Source organism: Gasterosteus aculeatus, chromosome 11 (assembly GCF_964276395.1).
Source record: "Gasterosteus aculeatus chromosome 11, fGasAcu3.hap1.1, whole genome shotgun sequence".
NCBI lineage: Eukaryota > Metazoa > Chordata > Actinopteri > Perciformes > Gasterosteidae > Gasterosteus > Gasterosteus aculeatus.
The window spans coordinates 17,624,956-17,641,362 of NC_135699.1; the positions used below are offsets into that span (position 1 = coordinate 17,624,956).

At 49.6% G+C, this 16,407-nt stretch overlaps 2 protein-coding genes across 3 annotated transcripts; both read right to left on the bottom strand.

Moving 5' to 3' along the window:
• Window positions 1-645: 645 nt before the first annotated feature.
• cbx2 (chromobox homolog 2 (Drosophila Pc class)) lies at window positions 646-4,572 on the bottom strand. Of its 2 annotated transcripts, none has more exons than XM_040191868.2 (5): window positions 4,397-4,572; window positions 4,206-4,249; window positions 3,084-3,149; window positions 2,846-2,915; window positions 646-2,764 (listed from the first exon to the last, which is right to left on the bottom strand). In XM_040191868.2, the coding sequence occupies exons 1-5, from the start codon at window positions 4,466-4,468 to the stop codon at window positions 1,541-1,543; spliced, it is 1,476 nt and encodes a 491-aa protein (XP_040047802.2). In that variant the 5' UTR covers window positions 4,469-4,572; the 3' UTR covers window positions 646-1,540. The 2 variants fall into 2 exon arrangements, with proteins under 2 accessions (XP_040047802.2, XP_077940306.1); XM_078084180.1 differs by having other exon boundaries at window positions 3,034-3,149; window positions 4,397-4,502.
• A 770-nt stretch (window positions 4,573-5,342) lies between these two features.
• LOC120828337 (ectonucleotide pyrophosphatase/phosphodiesterase family member 7) lies at window positions 5,343-10,396 on the bottom strand. Its single transcript, XM_040191869.2, has 6 exons — window positions 10,040-10,396; window positions 9,477-9,622; window positions 8,690-9,319; window positions 6,854-7,088; window positions 5,870-5,987; window positions 5,343-5,690 (listed from the first exon to the last, which is right to left on the bottom strand). The coding sequence occupies exons 1-6, from the start codon at window positions 10,365-10,367 to the stop codon at window positions 5,639-5,641; spliced, it is 1,509 nt and encodes a 502-aa protein (XP_040047803.2). The 5' UTR covers window positions 10,368-10,396; the 3' UTR covers window positions 5,343-5,638.
• Between the last annotated feature and the right edge of the window lie 6,011 nt (window positions 10,397-16,407).

Consider the following 16,407-nt stretch of genomic DNA (forward strand, 5'->3'; position numbering starts at 1 on the left):
TCTGCACTCCGACACCTTAGCCCCCCCCCCTCAAATCAAAAGGAATGTAACGTGTGTGACGGGCAGGAAACGTTGGACATGGGCATTCCTCCTGTGAGCTGTGAGGAACACAGAACGGAAGCTGAGGAGGTAGAACAGCTCTCAGAACGAGTCCTCTGTGGGGACCAACAGATTCTATGCGTCTGGCTAATTGAGAGGCTTCCAGAGCAGCAGCGCCACCTGGTGGTCGTCCTGTCCCGTCCCGTCCACCTCGTGGAGGAGATCCACACTCATGCAGAGGAGACATGACATCCAGCATCTGACAGGGAACTTCTAATCGGCACACATCAGCACTTATAGGCATATTAAGAGAAAAGCAGATCATCACATTGAAGAACCAGAGAATCTTCCTCGGGGTCCATTCTCACAAGCACCACATGTCACAGCAACAGCTGCAATGAAAGTCCTCTCCATCAACTCTTCATGATTAGATTAGAACGGTTCACTGTGACCTCACAAGGGCTCAAACTCCGTTATGATCATTTCTCACAAACGTCCACCAGGATGAAGTTACATCATACATATAAAGCTCGTTCATTCTAGTGACAAAATGGATTCATTGTACTTATTTCATATTTAAAAACCCAAAGGAGGAGTTGGACGAAAGGCTTTTTGCACCATTTATTAGTCGACGTGACAACTGGCACAATACAAGGATTGCTGACACGTCCTACCCTGAAAGGCTCTGGAGCTCAAATAAATAGATTGTAAAGTAGAAAGTTTCATTGAGATGGTTAGTAGAGCTAAAAAACAAGAGAAACACATTTATAAAAAACAAAAGATCATCTTAAGGCTCCATCAGTGTGACGTTGTGATTGGACTGACAGGAAGAAGAAGCGTCCACTACTCTCATGAGCTCCCTGACGTCTCTTCAGGAAACGTCCGTGTGGTCGAGGATGAAGAGTTCAGTCCAAGTGCTTTGTGGCCAAACAGGAACGACGTGGGATAAAGATCCAGGACGCCTGTGAGGGTCCTTCTGCCCCTTGAGTCTTATCCGAGCACCAGGTGTTTGTGTGTATCCGACCCCCCCGAAATGCTCCTTCTGGAAACCACTGTGGAAGGAAACGTTTTCCCCCTCTAAGGCGCGTTAACGGCGCGGCGGCGTTTGCTGCCGCCGGAGACACACAGAACGAGGTACTGACTCCAAACGCTACGAGAGAAACGAGAAGAAAAGCTCACAGCGACATCCCTCCGATCGGAAGCACACAGATCAATAAGTTATTTCATCTCCAGGACCTGAAGATTCCTCCTCGTCCATTTACAACAACTTGTAGGCACGAGTAATAAGTTAAACACAATAACTGACCGTTGTCCTTTTTCTTTTTTTCAAACCTAAACTTTTTTTTTTTTTTTACTAAAAAAATAGAAGAGATGAAGCACATGTGACCCCCCCCCCCCCCGCCGCCCCGGACTCATTGCTCAGGAATTCTCCAGCCCACGTTTATTTAACCCATTCCTTCAGAAACCGAACCCCAATGTCTGCTTTAAAGCCCCCCCCCCATCAGTAGTGGTGCATGAAGAAGCCCACGCTGGTCGGCGACTCCTTCACCGTGACCGTGACCAGGTTGGCGGTGACGTCCGTGACGAACACGTGTTCTATGAGGCTCCGCGTGGGCTTCCAGTCCTGGTTCAGGTTCTGGGAGGCGACGGCACGAACCCCCCCGACCACGTAGGGGGGGTCCTGGTCAGAGTCGGAGCAGCTCTCGTCCTCGCCCGTGCTCATGTCGTTCATCTTGGCCTTCTTGCCCTCCGACCTCTCCAGCGGGGTCGGGACCTCCGTCAGCGCGCCGCTGGGCTCCAGCCGGGCTTGGACCCGGGGGGTCGGGGTCCCGGTGGCCTCTTTGACCTTGTCGGCCCCCGGCTGGCTCTTCCTGGTCTGAAGCCTGCCGGGCGCCGCCGGGCCTTTGGCGGGATTGTACTCCTGGTTCTGCAAGACGGGGGTTTGCCTCGCCGGGTGGGCGGCAGACCTCGGGCCCCCGGCCACGCCCCCGCTCTGCGCCCGTCTGCCCTGGAGGTTCAGCGGCGGAGGGCCGGGGCATTGACCGGCAGGCGCGTTGTTGGGCGGGGGCTTTTTTTGTCCCGTGGGGGGGCTCGGCGAGTGATAGGCGGTTCCTTGAGCGGGGTGTTTGGGGGTATTTAAATTCAACGCGGCCACCCCTTTCGATTTCCCTGCGGACGCTTTCGGATCCGTGTCCGTCCCGCCGGAGACGGGCAGCTTGCCCTCGCCGAGGCTCCTGCTCGGGACGGGCCTGCTCAGGGAAAGGGGGGCGGGCTGCACCGACCGCACACAGTGTTTAACGGACCCCCCCGGACCCGGAGAGCCCCTGGTCGGACCGGCCGCCGCGTCCCGGGGGGTGCCCCGGTGGAACCCCATGAAGGTGAAGCCCGCCGGGTTAACGGGCTTCTTGATGGCGCCGGGAAGCTCGGCGTCTCTGGGCCCCTTGCGGGGGCCCCTCCCCTGCTGGAGCTCTCTGGCCTCGGGCGACGGGGGCCTGCGGCTCCTCTTTTTGGCGAGCTCCGGTTTGGCCACGAGAATCTGCGCCTTCTTCTGGGGGACGGGGTGGAGGTCTCGGGTCCGGACCCCCGGCGGCGCCAGAGCCATGCGGTCGTCGTCCTCGTCTTCATCCGAGGAGGAGGAGTCTGAGGAGCATGAGGAGGAGGAGTCTGAGGACGATGAGGAGCCAGATGAAGAGCTGCTGGACTTCGGGGCGTCGGGAACGTTTTCCTGAATGAAAAAGCAACATTAGCACCGAGGTCTGAATTCATTATATTCAGAATTCATTTAGTGACTTCGGGTTCGACTCACTAGAATTTTCCGCGGCCGTCCTCTCGGCCGCTTCCCCTTCTTAAGTATCAGAAGCTCCTTCTCTTGCTCTCTTTGAAACAAACAAAGAACAAGTGTGGAATATTAGTAGTGGAGGTAATATTCATCAACTAATGTTCTTCTCACACGCTTTCCTCCTACAAATGTTCTGCGTTCAGTATGATTATTACATGAAGAACATGGAATATTAAGAGAAGATTGGTGTGAAGCTCATCCTCACTTCCTGTTGAAGGCAGCCAGCAGACGGGGGTCCAGGATGTTCTCTTGGGGCTCCCAGCTGTTGTGTCTGCAATAAAAAGCACGAGAAGGAAGAAGCGCGTCACATTAAATCTCCTCTCAGCCGCCAGTGGTCCTTTTTATGTAAAAACGATTTCAAAATAAAACGTTGTTCCTCCACGTTGAAGTATTGGAATAAAAGGGCTGAATTTAATAAGAGCGAAGCAGAAATAAATCAGTTTAAACCGGACAATTAAATATTCCTATGTGACTTTATGGAGCGAGGCTTTATAAACTGAAGCCGGAGAGACGTCCAGGTAAGTGATCGACGTCCACCTGGTGGTTCTGTGGCTAAAGGACTCGCTGAGACCTTTGAAGGCATCAGAGGAGGAAGAGGACTAAAATCGGCTGTATGCAGCTTATCTGAAAGTGACCACAACAAATCACACCCAGAGGTGAGGGGAGGTTCCCCTTTCAAAATAAAGTGCTGTTAGGATCCTTGCTGTTGGCTGAACTGGTCGGTTTTAGTTGGTCCTCCACCGCGGGCCTTTTGTAAGGGACCTTCTTTTCTCCTCATCACTTGTTGAAAAGGCCCCATTCTGATCAGCGGGGCGGTTGAACCGACCCCCACCGCCCTCCGCCCGCGCGCACGCGCGCACGCACACACACAAAGGATGTGGTTCCAGCAGAAAGCGAGGAGCTGGCAGGCAGCGGCGGCATTGATGGAGGATTACAGCAACAATGTGCAGCAGAAAGGCAAAGACCCACTTCGTCATTTAACGGATCGATCAACGGCGCAAACCGCCGGTTGATCAGACGGAGGAGTTTAACTTGTTTACGGGGGGGAGGGGGGGGGCTATAAAACACAACTATTGTTGCATCAAATGTTGTATAAATAACAGGTTTAAAATAAATCCGCCTCCGCGTGGGGAAACTTCCAGAATGTGAGCGTCACGAACAAAAGAGAGAAGAATTAAAACAGTTCTCCAGAAAAACGCGACGTGACGACGTCGCGTCGTTGTTGTCGTGCGGACTTGGTGGATCGGACGGATTATTGATAAATAAACAGAGTGGGAGGGGGGCAAGGACGAGGGCGGGGGGGTTGTTGTTGTTTTCTTGTACTCACTTGGACGACCAGCCTCTCCACTTCACCAGAAACTCCAACTTTCCCTGAAAGGAAAAACAAAACAAAAACAAGGGACGTCGGGAAGCGGCCGTTAGACGAAGAAGAAGAGGAGAAAACAACAACAAGAAGAAGCCGCCCCCCCCCACCCCCGGTCCCGGTCCCGGTCCCCGGTCCCCGGTCCCCGGTCTGACCTTCTTCAGCCGCTTGTTCAGGATGCATTCCGCATCAAAGACCTGCTCTCCGACGGCACTCAGCTCCTCCATGTCTGCCTCCTGCCCGACCTGCTCTCCTTTATCCGGCGGGAGGAGGCGCGTGCACCTCCCGCAGTCACGCGCCGCGCGCACCGGATGTCCGCGGCCCGGGGCCTTCAAAGTAAAGCTACACACAATTTTTTTATAATGAAAAAAAAAGTGATAGTTTAATGTGTGTCATCGATCATTTGAGAGTCATTCTGACTCTTTGAAATAGTTTTGACAGAAGGATTGGAAATAGAAAAAACAAATGTAGATTAACTAAGATACATTTACATCTTGTATTTAACTTATTGTAGACCGTTATTTAATGCATATTTTTTACAATAAACCTTGAGAAATAGCTTCAATACTATTAACTATAAACATACAAATTGAGAAACACTCCGCTCTCATCTCTCTATTTCGACAAGTAACTTCTATTTAAATCGTAATATTGATGTGAGTATGTATATGTTATAAAGTAAATATTAATGATGCCTTTGAGCTGAAATTATCTGTTTTAGGAAAGACCGCTGTCACAGATTGATTTGAATGTTTTGGTATTTGTGCCTCATTCAATCATCTTGACGTGAATGCCAGTATAACATGCATGAAAAATAGTTATTAACATAATATAATAGTTAAAAGTAAACGTTATTAAACTAACGTTCTTAGTAATATATATAATATTACAGGAATCCACACCATAGCATCTTTGGGAAATAACACTGCCCTGGACAGTGTTATTTTGAAAGTTGAAACCGGAAGTGTCTTGCTCTTGAAGACTACTCAAAGAGAGGCGGGCAAATGTGAACGCGGTTTCATTAACGTGTCCCTTGGCGGCCACCGTCCTCTGATCGAAGCGCTTTATTCATGTATGAGTGAAAGTAGAGTCGTGCACGTGTTCAGATAATCGATGCTTTATTCTCACTGCAAACACACCTAGTTTCACTGTTGTCACAGTATTCAGACACTGGATAAGAAAAAATGTAATTACAATATGTACTAAAACAGACACAGTATTATACATATGTTATATATACAACACAAATTAACTGTTCAGTTATTTTGATGATCAAATTCTGTTAATTTGTTTTCAACGTTTCTTACAACAAATAATATATATTTTTTAAATTGAGTGCATTAAAATATGAAAGATAATCCCTAAAGATCAGTTAGCGCCATTTGTTCTCCTGATGATCACAATGAGGTCTGTAGAGTCTTTTCCTTTTCTGGAAGATGTTCTGAACTTCTGAAACACAAAAGAATAATAACTCAGCCAAACAGCGGTTTTTGTTTTTACATGTGTGAATAGTGGGAATATCGACATGCGACTAAAAAGTACAATTAGCATCTGAATAAAATATGTACATCCATTCAAATAGAACCAGTAATGACATGTAAGAACAGCCTTCATTATTCAGCCGTTACCCTTTATTCCCGCGTTGCTTCTGGATTATTTTGCAGGACGTCATTGCTATAAAAACTAAAACAAGAAATCCAGCGACGGCAGCAAATCCAATGAAGACGTTTGGGAGGTAGTCCACTCCTGCAACCGAAAAACGTTTGTTTTTAGAAAGCTTGTATTAAATTATCCCGTGCATTAATACATAGTTAATGCACTAGCGTCCCCCTACCTCCCCCCCGGTCCCCCGAAATGTCCAAACCATGGTTCCACCCAAAAATTAGGACTTGTGTTGTTTTTCTGATTCTGGTTTGTGACCACACGGTGGCGCTGTAACCGCTTTAAAGTTCTATACAATAACTTCTTTACTACTGATTCATCTCTCAGTCTCACTACAGCACCAAAATATGATTTCTTTCAGTACAAACAATATTTGTATACATGTGTCTTTCTGTGTTTTTTTGGGGCTGTTTTGTGTCACTTTGAGATCTTTTTTGTCTTCTTGTTTCTTTGAGGTGATTTAGTATGTTGTTTCATTTACAGTAATATGGAATTGAGCTGTCATTATTTATCCTTTTTGTTTGTTTTATGTATGTGGGGACACATTTTGTGTCTGTCAGTTTTTTGCATCCCTTTATAGTCATTTTGTGTCTCTTTGAGGTTATGGGTCTCTTATTTATGTCTCTTTAATGTTATTTTGTGTTTCTTTAAGATCCTTCATCGTCTCTTTGAAGTTGTTTTGCCATATTTGTCATCTTTCCGGCTCTTATTTGATGTCAATTTGTAGTCATTTTATGTCTCTTCAAGGTTCTTATGTGTCTCCTTGTAATTGTTTTTTGTCTCTTTGAGGTTATTTTGTGTCCCTTTGTTTTCATTTTGTGTATCTTTGTAGTTTCTTTACTTGTTCCCTTCTCTTCGTGGTCGGTACGCAGATTATTTGAGTCACTTCATTGCTGCGTAGGCCCGTCCAGTAGATGAAGGAAACACGAATGGCCACAGGGGAAACTCACGCTGAGAGGTGGCGCTGGCGACCAGCATGTGCTTGGTGGCGTCCAGGTGGCCGTCGTTGACCTCCGGCTCGATGCCCAGGATGTGACACATTAAGGGGTAGATGTTCACCGTCTCAAAGGGCCCCACCTCCAGGTTCCTGCGGAACGCCGGGCCCACCGCCCTGAAGAAGGGCTTCATGTCCATCTCTTGGTTGTCGAAGCCGTGCTCGCCCTTGTTGAACTGAACGGGGAAGTACTGCGAAGACACAGAGGGGAAGACGTGGAGCGTGACCCGGTTTTGCGAGGTCCCGTCGCGTGGTGAAGTTCACGAGCCCGCGGGCCTGCTCTCATTCTGTCAGCAGAGGGAGGTGTCGTCCAAGAGAAGGAGTGTAATCTCCTTGTTGCTCCTATCCACCACATTGTTTACCCAGCTCCAAAATAAACATCTTCACAGCACATGAACGCACACGTTCTTTTGATGACTTTGTGGTAAATATTCGGTTTATTGCCAGCAGGGAGTGCTAAAAATATCCGTGTGCAGGCTACCCTCGTCGTGGCGGTTATGTAACGCCTCGGCTTGCTTATCCTGCTCTGAGATCCGACTAAAAGGAGTTTGAGTGGCTGTAAAGGGAGCGAAGAACGCGTCAGATAACACAGTCGTGATCCCATAAACCTCAGATAACCTGTTTTTATCAGCGGACTCACGCGGCTGATTAGTTCCTCGGTGTTTAGCATTTCAGTTATTTATTCTATAAATGAAGCTGGGATCTGGTGTTCAGATGCAGAGGTACCGGCCCGGCGGAGGCACGTGAAAACACTAATTAAGGATTTTTCAAGGCACGAATGAATGAACATTGGAGAGCTGCGCATGTCATCAGCCGGGCCGGGATTATCCCGAGGACGTGCAAATCCACTTGATTGAAATTCTAATGTACTGAGATTCAAATTTAACTCATTATTTCTGGCAGAAAAGAGTCCGGTTTCATCATTTCTTGCAGTTTAAGCTTCTCTGCCGTCGAGCCTCGGGGACATTTCCAGAATAAACTGGACTGCTTGTAAAGGCTGTTTATCCATATCGGCGAATCAGTGCTTGTCATCTGATTTCCTTTTAATCAGTTTGCTGGGTCGTAATCCCAATGTCAGCGGGCAAAGGTCCCAAGTGGAGGACGTAGCAGTGAAGCTCGATCAGAAGTACGTCCCCCTCTAAACGCCAGTGGGTGTTTGTCCATTCCAGGCTACCGTCGCAAGATGGCGGAATAAAGGACAACGATTCTTATTTCCCGGTAGTTATATTTCCGTTTCCTAACCAAAAACGGCCCCGGATGCCACTCACTGCCTTTGAATGCTTCCTCATTTTACTGATGCTTTGAAGCTGATGGTGGGGTCTGCACGGGGGAATAAAGCTCGTGGCTTCAAACTCTCCAGCTTGTCGGTCACTGCTGGATTCCTCCTTCAACCCAACGGTTTAAATTCCACTCTAAATCAGGAGGCATTGCTCTGTAGCACAGGCTGGGATCAAAGGGACTGGATTAAGGCCGTCCTCTATTGTTAGCTCTGCGTAGCCAAGTATGCTATTTGTACCACTGTGACGCTGTGTCTATGTGGCCAGCTGTCGGGAATTTATAGTTTTCATAAAGTGAAAATAATAATTATAAAGAAAAGAAAGAAAATGATAAGTCGACTAAGTGTGAACATATATGGGCAAAGTAAACTTTGAGTCAATCGTCCTTCATAACCGGCTCCCTACGAGGCCTAGTACTAATAATACTGCTACTACTACTGCAACTACTACTACTATTACTGGTACTACTGCAACTATTACTGGTACTACTACTACTACTACAACTAAAGCCTCACCCCGTTTATCACGTATCCGGCGTCGGCCCAAAGCACGATGGGGAGGATCCGGTCGTTGTTGGCAAAGTGGAGGCGCTCCGGCAACTCCTCCTTCTTGAAGACGTGGAGGTGCGGGTGGGCCCCCTTCAGGGCGCCGTACACCTTCTCCAGGAGGCCCGGCTTGGGCAGCAGCATCCCGGAGGGGCCGTAGTCCACCAGGTGGAAGGCCAGGTCGCTGAAGGAGAAGCCCGGTATCCGGGACAGGGTGATGTCCTCCACCAGGCCGTTCCGGTACACCGTGCTCATGCCGTGGTCGGACGTGATGATGATGTTGAGGCGCCCGGTCAGCCCGTGGCGGTCGGCCGAGTGCCGCAGGTAGCCCACCGTCCGGTCCACCTGCTCCACCACGGCCCGGATCTGCGGGGAGTCCGGGCCAAACCTGTGGCCGGTGCCGTCCGGCTCGCCGAAGTACAGGGACACAAAGTCCAGGTCCTGGTCTCGGAACCAGCCCATCACCTTGTCCGTGTTCTCCCGCCACGCCGTCTCGTTGTTGTAGTTGTAGAGCGGCGGCTCCACCTCCTGCACCATGGCAACCTGGCCCTGGTAACTGGAGGCCGTGCCGGGAAAGTGAAGAGAGCCGGCTTTCAGGCCCTGGAGGGGGGCGGGGGAAGAGACACACCGTCGTCACGCAGCACGCACGAGGGGTCGATCGGTTCGGCATGCGGGTGAAACCGAACGGGTTTTAACGGCATGCAGTTACAACGGCAAAAAACAAAAAGACAATTTGCAGCAATAGTAGCATGAAGACCTGTTTCTGCGCGGTGATCCAGATCGGCAGGCTGCCGTTGTCCCACCACTCGTTCACAAACTGGGTCTGGTAATAGGGTCTCTTCTCCAGGGTGCTGGTGTTGAACCACATGTTGTGGACCACGCCGTGGTTCTCAATGTAGCGGCCTGCGCGGAGGAGGAACTGTCATCCGCAGCGTGACAACGTCCACATTTAAACAAATTCTATCAACTCAACGGGCTGAGTGGCGTGACGCCTTTGGACAAGGTCTCATGACCAACTTTGGAGATTAGAGGAATTTAATTTCAAGGAAGTTAAATTCCTTTTAGCTGCCACTGATGATTTGAGAGTTAAAATAAGAAGCGGGAGCAGCGTCTTCTTCCCTCACTCATCCAAGCGTAATTATCTTACTCCGCTATAAAAGCCGTTGGACCCTGAGACATTCAATTACAACTAATTCCTTTTTCACCACGGCGGCTTTTTAGCCTTCTTTCAATCCCAGCAAAGTAAACTCAAGAGCAGTTTCATGCCATGACACTCAGACCCCCCCCCCGCCGCCGACCATCAGAATATGCACCCCTTACCTGTCAGGAGGGTGAAGTGCGTGGGACTGGTGATGGTGAGGTAAGGCGGGGTGACGTACAGCGCTTTGACCCCGTCCTGGGCCATGCGGTCCAGGTTCGGCGTGTCCGCGCGCCGGTCGTAGTCCCACCGGAACCCATCGAAGGAGACTAGCAGCACCTTCTGCCTCGGCGCTTTGGCTGGGGCTCCCAGGCCGGCGGGGGCCCCGAGGAGGCCCAGGCCGGCGGCCCACAGGATGGCCGACGCGTGCAATCGCCACATCTCGACTGACTCTGCAACCGGACTCGGCCCGCGACTGCATTCACGGGGAACGATCCACCCCCTCGGCATCCCGCCCGAGGGCTCCCGAGGCCAACCGCCTCCGAGCAAAGTCCCCCCCCCCGCCCACCCCCCGCTTCCCCAGCGTATCTTATCCCTCAGATTGGAGCGACTCTATCTCGGCCGGCCGGCTGGTGTGTTTACGAGCAGATTCTTTTTTACGACTGGGAGTTGTTGTGTTCGTTTTGCTCTTGAGGACCGGCAGTAAAAGCAGATTAATCTCTCCGGGCATCGGGGCTTGTTTGCCCCCCCCCCCCCCCCCCAAGTCGCTTGTTGATACCGTCTTTCTGTTTGTCTCCCGGCCGTCCGCGTGCCGGAGATTCATGTGAATCACCCACTCCGGAGGAATGACACTTTGATGGGTTTCACCTTGAGTCGGGATGGCACATGATGGATCTGACACTGGAAAATGAAGAGGAAAATGAGAGTGCGTATCTCCCGGGAAGAAGAGACCCCTAATAGACAGATTCATTTTAATAACTGCTTTGTGTGTTTTAGCTTCAGGATATTGTTAAAATATGCATTTAGGGTTTTGTATTCTTATATTGCCATGACCCCCCTCCCTGTTCCAGCTCTGATCATCCCCTCGTTCGTGTCATATAACTTTACCAACGTCCACCCTGTTGCTACACAAGCTAACTCTTCAAATGTCTTCTGTGTGTGTGCGTCCTTGGCAGAAGTTCAAGGGAACGGTCCAATCGTTATGGAGATAAGGCATAACACTCATCAACTTTCATTTACCTCGTTCATATTCATTGGCCTCCCCACCATCCTCACCACCGGCACGACTGGACCGGTTCTCCGTCACCGATCTGTGCTCCCAGGAACTCAGACACACTTCTGACATCAGTGACCCTCTGAGTCCGGCCCTGAGCCTCCACGGGGGCGTCTTCCTTTAGCACCCCCTGTTGCCCATACGCGCCCACTGCAGGAACCCCGGACCACAAGGCCAGAAGCATTCCATCACTCTGCATTATTACTGAAGGAAAAACATTTCTCTCTTCTAGCACCTTTTATTTAAGGTTTTACAGTTTTTCTGATGTTAGTCAATGCTGACAACTTTTGAACCCATCTCTACAGATGATCTATAGCCTTTTTAGAACAACAATCTCAACAACAAAAAGACAGAACACAAGTCTATTAGTTTTTCTGAATGCAGTTTTGGATTTTAAACATTAATCACAGACCTGCAAGCTTCAGACACAGAAACCACTCGTGAACTCCCGACTGTGTCTGTGAGAGCAAACAAAACGAGCAGCTTATTATCAGCCTCTGTCCTCTTCTTATCCGATAGCAGCGCAGAAATTAAACACGGATCGTAATATCGATCGGACTGGAAATAAACTCACGTTTCAGGTGTTTTCACACTTCATCCTGGAACCATGTTTTATTCCCGGTGAACTTTCTTTTACTTTTTTAAACGGAGATATGATTAATTCTTTTTGCCAAACCGTCGGCAGTTATGTTGGACGAACCGCTGACTCTTTGTACTTCAGAAGTTCTGCCGGCAGCACCAAAGAGATCCAGAGTCAAGTGAACCCACACAAGGGGTGGGGAGGGGGGTATGTTTTTAAAAATGAATTTCATTCACCTCTATTGCTATTGACTATCTAATGTCCGTGTCAGCACTTAATCAAAGTAGATTTATACCCAAAGCGACCTTGAGTGTCTGTCTGTATCCTTGGACAAAGTCTATATGTGAATGCAGCTGTTATGAGTCCCGCGTTGATTTGATAACAATGAGATTAACATTTAGAGAGGGTGGCAGTCAGTTCCGCCCGAGCGGCTCAGTGTACGTAGCTGAGCGCACAAACACGGAGCGGCAGCACTGTGACGGCACACGTTGCTGTAATAAAGCAGCTCCCACAGCGGATAACCTGCAGCGTACCAGCTTTCCCCAAATATCACGCTTCTTCCCTGGTTTCTCTTCACCAGACCTTTGGTCAGTGGTACACCAGAAAAAAAAAGGGAATCCGGTTAATGATCGGCTGAAGGCTGATGCGTAGAAGATGCCATAAATGTAGATTATATATATATATATATATATATATATATATATATATATATATATTATATATACAGGCTCTGAGCACAAACAAGTTGATTTTACCTCCAATCTGAACCTGCAAAGTTATCAACCTTTTGTGGCAATATTCAAATCTGACTCTTTTCATAATACGGTATTTCTATTTCGTCCGGTTTGTAAAGTGAGGAAGTTTCACATGTGTTGACTTAAAAAGTCAGAGCGTATTCTTACCAGTAGCTCTTGTACTGGTGTGGGGGGGGGGGGGGGGGGGGGCACAGGAGTGTTCGCAGAGCAGACGAACGTTCTTTCTCACCTTCTACCACTGATTTCTACTTTGATATGGTGGTGAAAAGAAGCCCCCCCCCTCCATCTTTTAGTTTTCCCCGGGATGGGATGTATATTCAGGGCGTGCAGTTAGTCACGGTGTGGGCTCCACGGTAACGTGGTGGTGGGGGGGGGGGGGCGTGGGTGACAGAGAATGAGTAAGCCGAGTGGAGGAGGAGGACTCGGGCTGATTTGCGGCTTCATTCCAGCGTTTGTCCGTCAGCCCGTAACAGGTGGAGGCGATAAACTGCGTGGCCCGAGCCCGTCACATGTGGCGCCCCCCTCATCCCCCCTCGGCGCGCTGTCTCAACGTGAGGCCGGGGGGGGGGGGGGTCCGGTGTGCTGGCATTACACTTTTCACGCGGCAGTAATTGATTTCTTTAATTTGCTTCAAGAGAAACTGTTGTCAGCCAACCAGGCAGCCATTTTTCAGGCCACTTTAATTAAATGCCAGGTCTTTAGGTGTGATATGAAATGCGTTTGGCTCCTCTGATCTCCTACTCCTCAGACAATTCATTAACATTTTCCTCTCCGCCTTTCTGTTTTCACACAAAGCTTCAAAAAGGAGCTCATCAGTGACATTCCGCTTGCCGCTCCATACATTCAATCATTTATTTAAGTGCATTTAAACCAGAGATTAAGTGCAGCGTGGCTGTTTCACATGAGATAATACAGAGTCAGAAGAGGAATTAAGGAGAATAGAAAAGTAGACCTCCCGTTGGGCCTCTTTTACAACGCGTTCTGTTTTATATTGTAGCCGCTTCAGGTGACTTAACTCTGAATAGAATTCACAGCATTGAATGTCAAACAAAGATTCAAGTCCATATTCCTGACTTTTGTGAATCTTTGTTAATCTGCGGCGAACAGGTTTCCTCGCGGTGAGGCGGCGGCGGGCCGCGTTTATTTCAGTGGTAGCAGCGCGGGAGGCGCACCTCCCTAATAATATCCCACAGCCACCCCACTCGCTCTGACTCAGAGATCTTCTGAGAGGCCTCCTCTCCACTCGCCGTCCTCCCACCGCACGTCAACCCGCCACCGCCGCCGCTGGATAAAGAGAACAGCCGCTCGGCGCACGATGGTCGCCGAGTGTGTTTTACGCCTCGGTTACGGCCAGGCGGGCGTTTGCTTTTAACACTTGCTACATTAGCGCGTTAGCATTGTGAGCCTGTTGACCTTATCTTCGGGGCTGATCTTCATGTCGTCTCCTGAATAGAGAAACCTCTGTTAGCAGGAGGAAGACGTCACAGATCCAGATGTTTAGGGCGAAAGTTGTCAGGACGTAAATGGGGCATTAGAAGGAATCCCGCATCAATTTGCCCGTTCCAAATTCTGCTACGGGCAGGAGTGGTTCTGACAAAGTATCCGTGTGATTATTTTTTATTTCCATTTGAAAGCAATTAGCTGAAAGGTCCTTCCCTGGAGTCCTGTGGCAGAACGTGTGGAATGACTCAGTATAATTGCTGTGAAATGAAGAGTGCCAAGTTGAGAGAAGCATGAAAAACCGCAAGGGTTCCCTCTCCATGGAAACGCCCTCTGCCTTTGTCAGTGCACCAGGAAATTAGGCAGCAAGTGATAACGGGGCTTGAACGAGTAACAAATGCACAGGGGGGAGGCGGGGGTGAGGGGGGGGGGGGGAGTGATATTTACTCCATTTCAAGCCATTACAGAAATTGAGTGTTTCCCCACACCTCACGCTGTGCCCACTGAGCGCCGGATACGCCAGGAGGAGGAAGAGGAGGAGGGTCGTTAAACATGGCAGCCGCCAGCGAAGCCGAGGGGGGTGCGAGTCGGGAGGGGGGGGGAGGGGGTATAACGAAGCCCAGCGATGTCAGCGCATGACACCGACTGATGATCCTGATGCCTCAGCGGAGGACAAAGTGTTGGACGAAGAAAGAGAGGAGAAGAATAAGAAGCTGGTTTGCTCCCCGCCTCCCCGCCTCCTCGCCCTAATTGCCGCCCCCCTCTCCCTTCGGGCGGGCCCTTAATCACGTCAGCCGGGGAAACAGTGCGATGGCTGTTGTCGGTACCCTCGTTAGTAATTAAGCAGCTATCGACCCCCCCCCTGTTGTACAGTCAGTCTGTTTGATTAGGCCCCGAGGTCTGGAGATATGGATCCGGGGGGGGGGGGGGGGGGGGGCTGTTTGTGAAGCAGACATCCATCCACCGGCCTAGAAGCGCCTTCTTTACCTCGCACAGCGGAGGACAGCGGGGACGTGGAGAGGGAGGAGGAGGAGGAGGAGGAGGAGGAAGAGGAGGAGGCGGCGCCCGTGGAGGGGAAGGAAACGTCTGCACGCTGCGAAGCGAAGTCGAAGAAGTGATTTAGTGATTTATTGTCGGCTCGCGGCGCCGTCGGGTAAACAGGGAAGCAAAAGAAAGTTCCACAATGCAGAGTGCCAAAGTTCACCTCTGACCTCGGCCACGATAACAAATCTTCTCCTCAAGGTTCCTCTGGTAGCTTTCTGTTGAGGAGAGTTCATTGTGTTTCTCAAAGTCGTTTGCGCTCTCTCACAATCTTTTGAAAAGCCGCGGCTGAACGCGGTGTTCGCATTTAACCAAAAAGTTTATTGAGGGAGAAATTGAATTCCTGTTGGAGGGTTTATTCAAGCCTAGTTTATGCTTCTGCGTTTTCAGAGCGTCGCCATTATTAAAACGAGAGAACGGATCAGATTTAAGAACTTTTGTCGGAAGAAATGCGTAAATATGAGCGCTTCTACAAGCCGTCATTGGCGGGTTGCAGAAGGAGGTTGGATCCACGGAGGGAGATCGCCGGTTTGCCGGTCGAGAGGAACAAAGTTGTGGAGGAAAATACGGGACAAACGTCCCTGTAACACACGCAAGACTTTAGAAGCATGAATTGAAACAAGTGCGTCGACGCAGACGCATGCGGCGGCCTTGAGGCCTGCTGGGCGATGCCCTCCCATCACCGCTGAGCAGTCACTTCTCAGAGAGAGGGGGAGACTTTTAACCCCCCCCTCCCAGACCTCCCTGCATTCCTTTGGCACCTCCTTGTTTTGTTCGTTCTGATCGGGTCAGAAGCGTCACAGTTTCCATCTATATTGAAATGATGCCTGTTTTCAATATGCATGTGTTGTGTTATTCATAAAGTGACACCGATGTACCAAACCTCTTCCAGGAAGCTGATGCCTTCAGGGGGCTTCAGACTTTAAAAGAAACTTTAAAAGAAACTTCTCTTTAATGGAAGCAATAGAAATATAACACAGGCTGGAATCATCAAGTATTACTTTAACACAAACTATCTAGTGATTGTTTTAATGTTTATGGTTTTATTAAACAATAAAATGATCATTCAAAGGGAAGTTTGTTAACGTTTATTACCACAGTTATAATCATACACACACTTATAATAATCACTCATTCACCATCATCCGTAACAGAGATGTCACTTGATAACTTTTTATCACAAATGAAATAAAAAACGCCGCCGCCGACCCCCCGAAGCATCATTCTCATCATACGCCTTGTCCCTCGCTGATGAATGGGTGACCTGCCCCCCCCCCCCTCCCTGTTTGTGTCAGGGTGATGTAGGGCTGACCCGTGGAGTCGGGCCAGAGCAAGGTGGGGACATTGAGACGGATGAAGGGTCAGGGCCGTGTGCAGAGCGGCCTCTCCTCTGCCCCCCCACAAAAAACCCCAACACCCCCCTCCAGCCTTTCATTCTAATCTGATGATAATGATATTTGC

Excerpts from the sequence above, each read along its gene's own strand:
- LOC120828337 (XM_040191869.2), bottom strand. The coding sequence starts at position 10,367 with ATGCCGAGGGGGTGGATCGTTCCCCGTGAATGCAGTCGCGGGCCGAGT. Across the intron at positions 9,623-10,039 it reads GCACTTCACCCTCCTGACAG|GCCGCTACATTGAGAACCAC; the intron begins GTAAGGGGTGCA and ends TCCTCCGCGCAG. Across the intron at positions 5,691-5,869 it reads AAGCAACGCGGGAATAAAGG|AAGTTCAGAACATCTTCCAG; the intron begins GTAACGGCTGAA and ends TTTGTGTTTCAG.
- cbx2 (XM_040191868.2), bottom strand. The coding sequence starts at position 4,468 with ATGGAGGAGCTGAGTGCCGTCGGAGAGCAGGTCTTTGATGCGGAATGC. Across the intron at positions 4,250-4,396 it reads TGAACAAGCGGCTGAAGAAG|GGAAAGTTGGAGTTTCTGGT; the intron begins GTCAGACCGGGG and ends TTTTCCTTTCAG. Across the intron at positions 2,916-3,083 it reads CTGGCTGCCTTCAACAGGAA|AGAGCAAGAGAAGGAGCTTC; the intron begins GTGAGGATGAGC and ends TTTGTTTCAAAG.